At 52.1% G+C, this 12,901-nt stretch overlaps 1 protein-coding gene across 2 annotated transcripts in view; it reads right to left on the bottom strand.

The window, feature by feature from the left end:
• ARHGAP30 (Rho GTPase activating protein 30) overlaps positions 1-12,901 on the bottom strand; it is a 54,484-nt gene that overhangs the window by 24,849 nt on the left and 16,734 nt on the right. For both annotated transcript variants that reach the window (XM_054010941.1, XM_054010942.1), the window contains exons 3-4: positions 11,416-11,560; positions 3,668-3,750 (exon numbers count right to left, since the gene is read on the bottom strand). In XM_054010941.1, coding sequence (XP_053866916.1) covers positions 3,668-3,750; positions 11,416-11,560 — 228 coding nt within the window. The remainder of the gene's footprint in view (positions 1-3,667; positions 3,751-11,415; positions 11,561-12,901) is intronic.

Below are 12,901 nucleotides of genomic sequence, written 5' to 3'. Positions count from 1 at the left end.
GGAGGGGGGATGGAGTGAGCAGGGGGCAGGAAGAGGTGGGGCAGGGGCGGGGCCTGGGGCTGAGCAGGGGAGCTTGGGGGGGTCTCTGAAATCAAAATGGCGGTCCTCAGGTTGTTAAAATTTGAGAACTGCTGCTCTGGATAGTCCTGTTGCCCAAATCCTGACCAATCCCCCATGGAATCTTGTTGAGTTCTGGGCATCAGTGACATCTTGTGGCAGTGAGTTCCACAGGCCGATCACATGATGCGTGAAAATGTTTGGGATTTCCCATCTTCCTGTGTCATTGCCTGTCCCTTGTTCTTGTGTTTGGGGGCTTCCATTCGCCCAGTCTCCTAACCCCCACTAGACTATTCAGTCCCCTCTCATTCATCCCCTCTCTAAGGTAACAGGGTTGACCTCGTCAACACTTTTCATAGCAGAGCGTCTCCAGGTCCGGGATCATCCCATCGCCTTTGTCTGACCCCTCTAGTTCTGCACTGTCCCATCTATGGCGGTGAGTCCAGGCCTGCACAATACTGGACTGGCGGCGCTGAAGATGGCACGCCCGGTTTATCCACAGGACACACAGCCCCTGGTTTTCACCCGAGCCCTTCCGCTGGATCCTGGCTGATGGAGAATCCCCCTGGCAGAAGTTGTGGAGTGGCTCTTAAAGGACCACTGTGACATTGTGCAGTCTATATGGTTTTATAAAAACTTGATAAGTGAATAGAACGTAACTGGGATATGTTTCATGCAAAAGGTCTCTTGTAAGGTATCATTACAAAGCTCATAATCTACTGAGTGTGATCATCCTATTTGTAGAAATGTACCACTCTTGTATCTAAAACTAGAAATATAAAACATAACTCTGAGGGCTTATTGTAATTATGTAAAGTGTGGGCCATTAAGGATGGTTTGGAATCTTGATGACTCCCATTGTCTGCACATGGCTGTATTTACCTGTGAGTCTTCCTGTATGTGTGTGTGCTGGCAAGTGGGTAATGAAGTCTTGCAGTGACATGTGATCATGTCACCTGACCTGGAATCCATCTTTAACCTGGTGCTTTTCCAGTGGGGTGGGTGGAAACCCAGAGGGACAAAGGGTTCCCACCTTATGCAAAAGATATATAAAGGGGGGAAGAGAACAGAGAGAGGAGAAGCCATCATGAAGAATCCCCTAGCTATCACCTGAGCTGGAACAAGAGCTGTACCAGAGGAAAGAATTGTGCCCAGGCCTGGAAGGTGTCCAGTCTGGGAAAAACTTACTGAAGCATCTCTGAGGGTGAGATTATCTGTATTTAGCTTGATTAGACATAGATTTGTGCATTTTATTTTATTTTACTTGGTGACTTACTTTGTTCTGTCTGTTACTACTTGGAACCACTTAAATCCTACTGTCTGTATTTAATAAAGTCACTTTTTATTTAGTAATTAACTCAGAGTATGTATTAATACCTGGGGGAGCAAACAACTGTGCATATCTCTCTATCAGTGTTATAGAGGGCGAACAATTTATGAGTTTGCCCTGCATAAGCTTTATGCAGGGTAAAACGGATTTATCTGGGTTTAGACCCCATTGGGAGTTGGGCATCTGAGTGCTAAAGACAAGCACACTTCTGTGAGCTGTTTTCAGGTAAACTTGCAGCTTTGGGACAAGTGATTTAGACCCTGGGTCTGTGTCTGGAGCCAGACGGGAGTGTCTGGCTCAGCAAGACAGGGTGCTGGAGTCCTGAGCTGGCAGGGAAAACAGAAGCAGGGGTAGTCTTTTGCACATCGGGTGGCAGCTCCCAAGGGGGTTTCTGTGATCCAACCCGTTACAGTCACATCCCAGTGGCAAAAGTTAAAGCAGCCCTAGGCTGCTCTAACTTGCATCAGGGCTGGTGCAGACCCATGGGGCCAGACCCACTCCACAGCCCGGTGCTGAGCGAAGGTCTGACACAGGAGAGACTCTGGCCCATAGAGAGTAGCAGCAGCGGAGCCAGGTTCCCTCCCAATGCCCTGCCAACGGCTATTAATCCAGACCTCGGCCCCGTGGGCTGGCTCCACCTCGGTGACGTCTCTGCCTGAGCCAGCTGAGAGTCGTAGGGGGGCCATGTCCTCAGACACAAGACCCCGGGGGAGACCCAGCCTCAGCTCCTGGAACATCTGTAGGCTCCTTTCCAGGGGCCAGTAGGAGGTGCGAGGCCCGGCTGGAGAGAGGCTGTGCTCAACATTGTCCTAGCTCTGCTCCAGTGATCAAACTCCGGCTCACCCCGATGGGGGCTGATGCTGAGCGCAACGGACAACGCTGCCAAAGGGTGGGGAGCCCCCCAGGTCCCCGATCAGCAGCCGTGCTGCAGGGGCTGGCCACAGAGAGGAGAAGCCGGCCGCTCCTCTCCCTGCTTGGCCAGACAGCTCCTAGGTAACCCTGCTACAGGCTCTCCTCTGACTCATAGGCGTGCGCATGGGGTGTACTGGGTGTGCCCAGGCACACCCTAATGCAGGGGTGGGCAAATGGCTCCACTCCCTTGTGCGGCAAGCCACGGGGTCTGCGCTCCCGGGCCGGAGCGTCCGGCCGAGTGCAGCAAAGCCGCCAGCCCCTCCCCCGCCTCCCTCCCTCCCCTGGAGCCATGCAGCGCTCTGGGGGCCAGGGCTCTGCGGGGAGTCAGACACACTCCCCCCTCCCCTGGAGCCACGCCGCCACGCATGCAGCGCTCTGGGGACTGGGGCTGCATGCTCCCGCAGGGCAGTGTTTGGCTCCGCGGTGAGGCTAGGAGCCTCATCTCATGGTAAGGGGTCCGGGGCCAGGGAGGTTGGATAAGGGGTGGGGCAGTCAGGAGACAGGTAGGGGTTAGGGTCCTAGGGGGGCAGTTAGGGGACAAGGAGCAGGGAGGCTTAGGTAGGGGGTGGAGTCCTGGGGGGAAGTTAGGGGCAGGGGTCCCAGGAGGGGGTAGTTGGGGGGGGGGGACAAGGAGCAGGGGGGGTTGGGGATTCTGAGGGGGGAAGTCAGGGGGCGGGAAGTAGGAGGGAGTGGATGGGGGCGGGACTAGGGCAGGGGCGGGGCTCCCTGGGTGCACACCCTAATGAAATGGGCTGCGCACGCCTATGCTCTGACTGGATGGTCTTGGGCGAAGGGGCTACGCGGGCTGCAGGAGAGGACAGGCCAAGAGCCTGAGCTCCCCGCTGGGTGACGTGGCCCCCCTGTATGATCTGCAGCACACGGGGGATCAGCCAGAGCTCTCCGGCAGTGGGAGGGCCGGAGAGCAAGGGGCTGAGGCTGGGGCAGTGTGTAGCTGACCCAGGTGACTGTTGCTGACGCAGCAGATTGTTGTGACTGATATCGCGGTTGGGGTAAATTAGTCTGGGACTGACAGGCAGCGGGGAGCCCACCCCACAGCTGGTGAAAGGTCCCCGACCGGCAGCCTGGAGAGCGCAGGATAAGGGCAGGCCAGGCAAGTGTGTTCCACCCCAGAATGCCACCGCCCTGACCTGGAGGCGCCAGCCTGGGAGCAGAAGGGGAGCTGGGTCCCCCATGGCCTGTGCCCTTCGATCTCCAAAACTCAAGGGGTTTTTGTGTGGCTGAGCCCAGGTAACCCTGCCCTGGCCACCCGCAAGGGCTCCCCGAGGCTTTTGCTCACACGTCACGCTCACTCCTAGGGGCTCTAGGGTGGGCGGTGGGGTGAGGGTCACCCCCCACCCTCCACCGTACCTGTAGTGTGGGGATGGAAGTTCCTTCAGCACCTCTTTGATTTTCACCAGCCGTCCCTCCTCCATCTGGATGGCCACGGCATCCTGGGAGAAAAGCAAGAGTCGTAAGAACATAAGAACAGCCATACTGGGTCAGAGCAAAGATTTTATAGGGACAGTCCTGATATTTGGGGCTTTTTCTTACATAGGCTCCTATTACCCCCCACCCCCTGTCCCGATTTTTCACACTTGCTCTCTGGTCACTCTAGTCCAGAGGCCCCAGTCAGTCTCGTCCTACGGGAATCCTCGCTCTTAATCATTTATTTACTGAGATCATTTCTATGGCACCCTGGGGAGCAGGCAAGCGGGGAATGGGGGCAGCCTGCACAGAGATACCAGCAGGGATTGAACTCACAAACTTTAGCCCCAAAACCGAGAGAGTCAGTAACAGATGGTTACAGTCCCTAGCACTGGCCATTAGAGGGCGACATGATCACACCCAGGGCACCAGCGATCCCTGGCCCGCTGCAGTGGATTGAACAGGTCAATGTGCAGACTCCCTGCACCACATCATAAGAACATAAGAACGGCCATACCAGGTCAGACCAAAGGTCCATCTAGCCCAGTATCCTGTCTACCAACAGTGGCCAATGCCAGGTGCCCCAGAGGGAGTGAACCTAACAGGCAATGATCAAGTGATCTCTCTCCTGCCATTCATCTCCACCCTCTGACAGACAGAGGCTAGGGACACCATTCCTTATCCATCCTGGCTAATAGCCATTAATGGACTTAACCACCATGAATTTATCCAGTTCTCTTTTAAACGCTGTTATAGTCCTAGCCTTCACAACCTCCTCAGGTAAGGAGTTCCACAAGTTGACTGTGCGCTGAGTGAAGAAGAACTTCCTTTTATTTGTTTTAAACCTGCTGCCCATTAATTTCATTTGATGACCCCTAGTTCTTGTATTATAGGAATAAGTAAATAACTTTTCCTTATCCACTTTCTCCACATCACTCATGATTTTATATACCTCTATCATATCCCCCCTTAGTCTCCTCTTTTCCAAGAGGAAGAGTCCTAGCCTCTTTAATCTCTCCTCATATGGAACCCGTTCCAAACCCTTAATCATTTTAGTTGCCCTTTTCTGAACCTTTTCTAGTGCCAGTATATCTTTGAGATGAGGAGACCACATCTGTACGCAGTATTCGAGATGAGGACGTACCATCGATTTATATAAGGGCAATAATATATTCTCAGTCTTATTCTCTATCCCCTTTTTAATGATTCCTAACATCCTGTTTGCTTTTTTGACTGCCTCTGCACACTGCATGGACATTTTCAGAGAACTATCCACGATGACTCCAAGATCTTTTTCCTGACTTGTTGTAGCTAAATTAGCCCCCCATCATATTGTTTGTATAGTTGGGGTTATTTTTTCCAATGTGCATTACTTTACATTTATCCACATTAAATTTCATTTGCCATTTTGTTGCCCAATCACTTAGTTTTGTGAGATCTTTTTGAAGTTCTTCACAGTCTGCTTTGGTCTTAACTATCTTGAGCAGTTTAGTATCATCTGCAAACTTTGCCACCTCACTGTTTACCCCTTTCTCCAGATCATTTATGAATAAGTTGAAGAGGATCGGTCCAAGGACTGACCCTTGGGGAACACCACTAGTTACCCCTCTCCATTCTGAGAATTTACCATTAATTCCTACCCTTTGTTCCCCGTCTTTTAACCAGTTCTCAATCCATGAAAGGACCTTCCCTTTTATCCCATGGCAGCTTAATTTACATAAGAGCCTTCGGTGACGGACCTTGTCAAAGGCTTTCTGGAAATCTAAGTACACTATGTCCACTGGATCCCCCTTGTCCACATGTTTGTTGACCCCTTCAAAGAATTCTAATAGATTAGTAAGACACGATTTCCCTTTACAGAAACCATGTTGACTATTGCTCAACAATTTATGTTTTTCTATGTGTCGGACAATTTTATTCTTAACTATTGTTTTGACTAATTTGCCTGGTACAGATGTTAGACTTACCGGTCTGTAATTGCTGGGATCCCCCTAGAGCCCTTTTTAAATATTGGCGTTACATTAGCTAACTTCCAGTCATTGGGTACAGAAGCCGATTTAAAGGACAGGTTACAAACCTTAGTTAACAGTTCCGCAACTTCACATTTGAGTTCTTTCAGAACTCTTGGGTGAATGCCATGTGGCCCCGGTGACTTGTTAATGTTAAGTTTATCAATTAATTCAATTTCCTCTGCACTCCACGGCAGAGAGCAGCGCCCCTAGGACAGGGGTGGGCAAACTACGGCCCGCAGGCCAGATCCAGCCCACCAGCCATTTTAATCCGGCCCTCAAGCTCCCGCTGGGGAGCAGGGTCTGGGGCTTGCCCTGCTCTAGTGCACCAGCTGGGGAGCAGGGTTGGGGGCTGCTCCATGCGGCACTTGGAAGCAGCGGCATGTCCCCCCTCCAGCTCCTACACGTAGGGGCAGCCAGGGATCTCCACTGTGCACACTGCCCCCGCCCCAAGTGCCACCCCTGCAGCTCCCATTGGCCGCAAACTGTGGCCAATATGAGCTGCAGGGGCGGTGCCTGTGGACGGGGCACTGCACAGAGCCACCTGGCCGCGTCTCCACGTAGGAGCTGGAGAAGGGACATGCCGCTGCTTCCGGGAGCCGCTTGAGGTAAGCACCGCCATGAGCCTACACCCCTGAGCCTCTCCCCACACCCCAACCCCCTGCCCTAGCCCTGATCCTCTCCTGCTCTCCGAACCCCTCAATCCCAGCCCGGAACACCCTCCTGCACCCCAAGCCCCTCATCCCCAGCCCCACCCCAGAGCCTGCACCCCTAGCCGGTGCCCTCACCACCCCCGCCCCACTTCCCTGCCCCAGCCCGGAGTCCCCTCCCACACCCTGAACTCGTCATTTCTGGCCCCACCCAGGAGCCCGCACCCCCAACCAGAGCCTTCATCCCCTCCCACACCCCAACCCCAATTTTGTGAGCATTCAAGGCCCGCCGTACAATTTCTATTCCCAGATGTGGCCCTCGAGCCAAAAAGTTTGCCCACCCCTGCCCAAGGGGCTAGGATAACAAAGGCTGTGATTGGCGGTAATTCTAACGGCTCAAGCGTATCAAGGGCAGAAGCAAAATTACACAGAGCAGATGAGCTTCCCAGCATTAATGCCACCAATACAGCGAGACGTACCATAAAGGTGCCCTCAGAGCCCTGGATTCATGACACAGAAACCTTCCTTCAAGCAGGAGATTGATGTATTGGAGAAGGTTCGGAGAAGAGCCATGAGAATGATTTACTGGATAAGAAAATCTGCCTTATAGTGAGAGACACAAGGAGCTCAATCTATTTAGCTTAACAAAGAGAAGATTAAGGGGCGACTTGATCACAGTCTGTGAGTTCCCTGTGGGGAACAAATATTTGATAAGGGGCTCATCAGTCCAGCAGAGAAAGGTTGAACATAATCCAACGGCTGGAAGTTGAAGCTAGACACATTCAGACTGAAAATAAGGCACACGTTTTTAACCGTAAGAGTAATTAACCACTGGAACAATTTACCAAGGGTGGGAGATTCGTCATCACTGACCAAGTTTCACAGAATCATAGAATATCAGGGTTGGAAGAGACCTCAGGAGGTCACCTAGTCCAATCCCCTGCTCAAAGCAGGACCAACACCAGCTAAATCATCCCAGCCAGGGCTTTGTCAAGCTGAGCCTTAAAAACCTCTAAGGATGGAGATTCCACCACCTCCCTAGGGAACCCATTCCAGTGCTTCACCATCCTCCTAGTGAAATAGTGTTTCCTAAAATCCAACCTAGACCTCTCTCACTGCAACTTGAGACCATTGCTCCTTGTTCTGTCATCTGCCACCACTGAGAACAGCCGAGCTCCATCCTCTTTGGAATCCCCCTTCAGGTAGTTGAAAGCAGCTATCAAATCGCCCCTCACTCTTCTCTTCTGCAGACTAAATAACCCCAGTTCCCTCAGCCTCTCCTCGTAAGTCATGTGCCCCAGCCCCCTAATCATTTTTGTTGCCCTCCGCTGGACTCTCTCCAATTTGTTCACATCCCTTCTGTGTGGGGGGGGGACCAAAACTGGACGCAATACTCCAGGTGTGGCCTTACCCGCACCGAATAATCACTTCCCTCAATTTGCTGACAATGCTTCTACTAATAGAGCCCAATATGCTGTCGGCCTTCTTGGCAACAAGGGCACACTGCTGACTCATATCCAGCTTCTCATCCACTGTAATCCCCAGGTCCTTTTCGGCAGAACTGCTGCTTAGCAAGTCAGTCCCCAGCCTGTAGCAGTGCCTGGGATTCTTCCTTTCTAAGTGCAGGACTCTGTTTAAACCAAGACTGGATGTTTTTCTAATAGGTCAGCTCTAGGAATTATTTGGGGGGAGTTCTCTGGCCTGTTCCACACAATGGTCCCTTCTGTTCCAGAAGGGACCATTGTGATCATCTGGGGTCAGACCAGATGATCACAATGGTCCCTTCTGGCTTTGGAATCTATGAATCCCCCCCCTTATAATAACCGATTTTGCAAACGGAATATTCTCTGATTGTTTTCCCCGTGTTTTAGGATTCTACAGTGTCCTTAGAGAGCTCATTGCCGGTTAAAAAACAAACGTCCTTTCCTGCGTTATGCCTAAGGCCTCCATGATACACAGCATCAGTAACTCACGAAGTGCTTTACAGAGGCACTCGGGATCATTAGTCCCCATTTTAACAGAAGGGGAAACTGACTTGCCACAGTTTAGCCCTTAGCAGAGCCAGGGCTAGACCCCAGGTTTGCTGAGACCCATACTGGGTTTCTAGCCACTAGGCCAGCCCTTTCTTTGTGCTAGCTGCGCTCTCGGTCTCCTTGCTGCATTTCTCTTAGATTGTAAGCTTTGGAGGCCAGGGCTTGCCTCTTTGTTAGACATGTGTACCTGGCCTGCTGGGTAACCCTGGGCACTGTTCTGTGCCTCAGTTTCCCCATGTGTAAAATGGGGGTGCTGATCCTGACCCTCCTTTGTAAAGCTCTTTGGGATCTACAAATAAAAAGCACCAGATAACAACCAGGGGTGATGAGGATGAAGAGTAATATCAGGCAAATAACATTAAAAATAGCAAAATAAAGCCTCCGTTACTGCAGGGTCTATCTGCCTGTGGTTATTAGAATGGAAAGAATGTTAAAGATCACATGGACTGACACTGTTCATGCCGGGCCGTGACTTGTATTTCTCTAGCTCAGCTCACTGAGTTTCACTTTGGGGTCAAGGCAGTTTCAGTTTCCAGATCACTCGCCCAATGAGCCTCCGACTGTTCCACATGGCAGGTCACATTTGAATAGAGTCAGAAAGTCTAGATTCATAGGTTCCAAAGACAGAAGGAACCACTGTGATCATCTACCCTGACCTCCTGGATAACGCAGGCCATGGGATTCCCCTGAACTACTTCCTGTTTGAATGATAGCTAGGGCCCTACCAAAGTCATGATCAATTTCACGGCCATCAGATTTTAAAAATCGTAAATTTCATGATGTCAGCTATTTAAATCTGAAATGTCACGGTGTTGTAATTGTAGGGATCCTGACCCAAAAGGGAGTGGGGGGGGGGGGTCGCAAGGTTATTGTAGGTGGGGGTGGGGATTCTGGTGGTACTGCTACCCTTACTTCTGTGCTGCTGCTGGCAGGGCACTGCCAACACCCGCCGCTCTCCGGCTGCCCAGCTCTGAAGGCAGCACAGAAGTAAGGGTGGCAATATTGCGATCCCCCTAAAATAAGCTTGCAACCCCCCTGCTACTCCCTTTTGGACCCCCAATTTGAGAAACGCTAGTCTCCCCCATGAAATCTGTATAGTGTAGGGTAAAAGCACACACAAGACCAGATTTCACGGTCTGTGATGTGTTTTTCATGGCCACGAATTTGGTAGGGCCCCAATTATAGCCGATTTTCTAGAAAAACATCTAATCCTGGTTTAAAAATTGTCAGTGATCGAGAATCCATCACAACCCTTGGGAAATGATCCAATGGTTAATTGCTCGCACTGTTAAAAATGTACACCTTATTTCCAGTCTGCATTTGTCTTGCTTCACCTTCCCGACGTTGGATCGTGGCAGACTTTTCTCTGCTAGACTGAAGAAACCATTATTAAATATTTGTCCCTCATGTAGGTACTGTACTACAGACTGTGATCAAATCACCCCTTCACCTTCTCTTTGTTAAGTGAAATAGATCGAGCTCTTTGAGTCTAACACTATTCAAGACATCGGTGGCCAGAACCCCACTACTTTGGGGGGAAATTAGAAACCCAAAATGGAAAAAATGGGGGGCACGTGGAGCCCCTGCCATCTGATTAGCACAGCCACAGCTGTGCCTCAACTTTCTGGGATTTTCTTTTCCCCCCTACATGAACATTTCAGCAAGACCGACATGAATTTGAGAAAACTTTCAGTGTCGCAGAATCTGCATAAAATTTGTCCCAGTTCTAAGCCTAGCCCCTGCAAACCCTAACCCTAACCACGTCCGTACTAGCCATCTAGCCCCGTATCCTATCTTCTGACAGTGGCCAGTGCCAGGTGCTTCAGACAGAATGAGCAGAATATCCTCTGTGTGGTCCAAGTGATCCATCCCCATTCCCAGCCTCTGGCAAACAGAGGCTAGGGACACTTCAGAGCATGGGTTTGTATCTCTGCCCATCCCGGCTAATAGCCATTGATGGACTTATCCTCCATGAACTAATCTACAGTAGAACCTCAGCATTACGGACACCTCAGGAATGGAGCTCGTTCATAGCTCTGAAACGTTCGTTATGGGATGCTCCTCAGGGCAGACTGCTCAGAGCGGGGGCTCGGGATCCGAGGCTCCCCTCATAGCAATTGCTGGGGCCTTTCAGCAGGACCTGACTCACTCTGAGACTGTCCTTTTAAGAAGAGGACACCCCAGCGATTGTGGAGCATTTCACAATCTCATCTGTCCCCCAGTGGCAAGGGCTGCTAAGGCTCACATCTGCTAAAACACGGGCGCTGAATGGAGCATGCACCTGTACCCACGCGCGGGCCTCAGGGGAGACACGGAAACACCCTGATTTGCACACGCAAGTCAGAGCACACGCAACGTCGCCCACGCCCTTCTGGGGGGGATGGTCAGGATGCCAGCTGCTGCTGATTTAATTCCCAGTGCTTCACCGCTGTGAGGACCAAGGCAGACGTGACATTGCCACAGCCGGGAGCCAAGACTGTTGGGTTCTGTCTTCGCTGCAGAGGTTCCTACTCGGCTGTTGCTCCCTCCACACACAAACCCTCTCACCCCGAGTTTGGTGGGGCATTAAACCTAGGCTAGCTGGCTCAGCTGGGGTACAGATTAAAGGCTGAGCGAGGCTTTCACTGGGGCTAGTAACCTTCCCACTTTGGAGTGTGGACGCAGGCTAAACCTCTTGAGTGCTGATAGCCCTCCTGTGTCTTCCCACAATTCCCCCTGTGTGCCCAGAAGGACAGACAAGTTCTCCCACAATGCACTGGGAGCACGTCACTGCACTTAGTACTCACTGCCGCACTAAGACCCGTGGGGGTCCCCCCAGCAGGTGTGACACACACGGGAGTGCGGAACAGGGAGAACACAGGCACTCAGGCCGGGTTCTGCAGTGCGGCTGCTCGCTCTAGTGCTAGGCCGAGCCCGGGGCTCAGCCCCGGGTGCCGATCACCGGAGTTAGCGCTGTGGTGGAGACATCCCCGGAAGGTGGATTGCAGGGCTAGACTCACAGCAAACTTGTCGTAGAGCTGGTAGGTGAGCAGGGGGTTGGGGAGCTCCCGGAAGTAGGCTTTGCAGAGGGAGCTGACGCAGTGGATGTCCTGCAGGTACACATCTTTGTTGAGATCGGGGCAGCGGTCGCTGTCAAACTCCTGCCTGCGAACCAAGAAAGGGAGGAGAGTGATTGCACTGGTGGGCCTGGGGGAGATGGGGAGCAGCTAGGGATGCCCGCTGAGGTTGGACGTATTCCTGGAAGGAGGTTTCATCACATGACATCATCTTTAATGAAAGATTAATCTTTGAGTCCTGGAGACTCCAGGACAGGAGTGGCAGAAAAGTGTGTGTGGCCCCGAACCGTGGCCCCGCCCCTTCCCTCAAGGCCCCACTCCCACACCGCCTTTTCCCCCCAAGACCCCACCCCCCTGCTTTCTTCTCCACCCCTCCCGCCACCCTCATGACTGGTAAAAAGCAGGAGGGCCACGACCCCCTGTCCCTGTCCCCCCGTTCACATCAGGGCTCCACGGGCCACATGCACAATCCACACACAGGAAAGGACACCCAGAGCCAGTCCCCGCACGCCAGAGGCTGGGGCCAGCTGAGTCCCCCTGAGCCCTAGGACCTTGGTCCCTGTTTCTCTTTGTGCGCGTCACACTGGAGCTGGCGGGCGGGGGGCGGTGTGTGGAACATATCTGCTCTAATGCTGATGGAGCGAGTGAGCTACCACTAGCAGTGGAGCCGTGGTGGGAGGTGGCAGGTGACGACGAGGGATCGGTCTAGACATGTCGACAGCCCCGATCTAGCTTTAATGTAGCTCGCTCGGGTCTCAGAGCAGTGAAACTGCGGCAGCACGGGCTGTACGAGCCCACCTGAAACTCTGGGTAATTGCCACGAGGTAGCTATGTCAAAGCTAGCTTGGGGATAGCTACATATGACACAAAGGCCTGGTGGTGCCAATGAGCAAAGGGTTCACTGTTCTTTGCAAGAAACCTCCTGTCTCAGACCTGACAAACTCACTACACCCCAGACATCGCTCTCATGGTATTTATCCACCAAGGGTACCATGTGAGGTCTCTACTGAAAGCTTGTAACGTAACGATACTTCTAATCACTTCGAGATGTGTGTATGATTGATCAGTAAGGAATAATGGAACTATATTGAAAACTGCACCTTGGAGGGAAAGTGGGTCACCAGGGAATCATATGTCTTGGTGCGGGCCCGTTCCAGCGGGAGGAAGATGTTGCCCCTCCCAGGCTTGCCAATGACGCAATGTATCGCTCCATTGTCCACCATCACAAAAACCCAGAGAAGTCAATGGAAAACCATCAAAGGCAAACTATAAACACTAAAGCCACGTGGAGGTGAAAAGGAGCATGATACAGACAGGTGCTCGCTCCATCCGGGAGTGAAGGCAAAAGACTGGTTCAGCGTTACATTGTGCAGAGAAAGACACTCTGCAGCCATTCACTGAGGAGATGTTTTGTTGGGTGGGGATGTTT

Source organism: Malaclemys terrapin, chromosome 21 (assembly GCF_027887155.1).
Source record: "Malaclemys terrapin pileata isolate rMalTer1 chromosome 21, rMalTer1.hap1, whole genome shotgun sequence".
In the NCBI taxonomy this organism is placed as follows: domain Eukaryota; kingdom Metazoa; phylum Chordata; order Testudines; family Emydidae; genus Malaclemys; species Malaclemys terrapin.
Note: the sequence above shows the minus strand (reverse complement) of the source record. Positions and strands in the feature narration are given on the sequence as shown.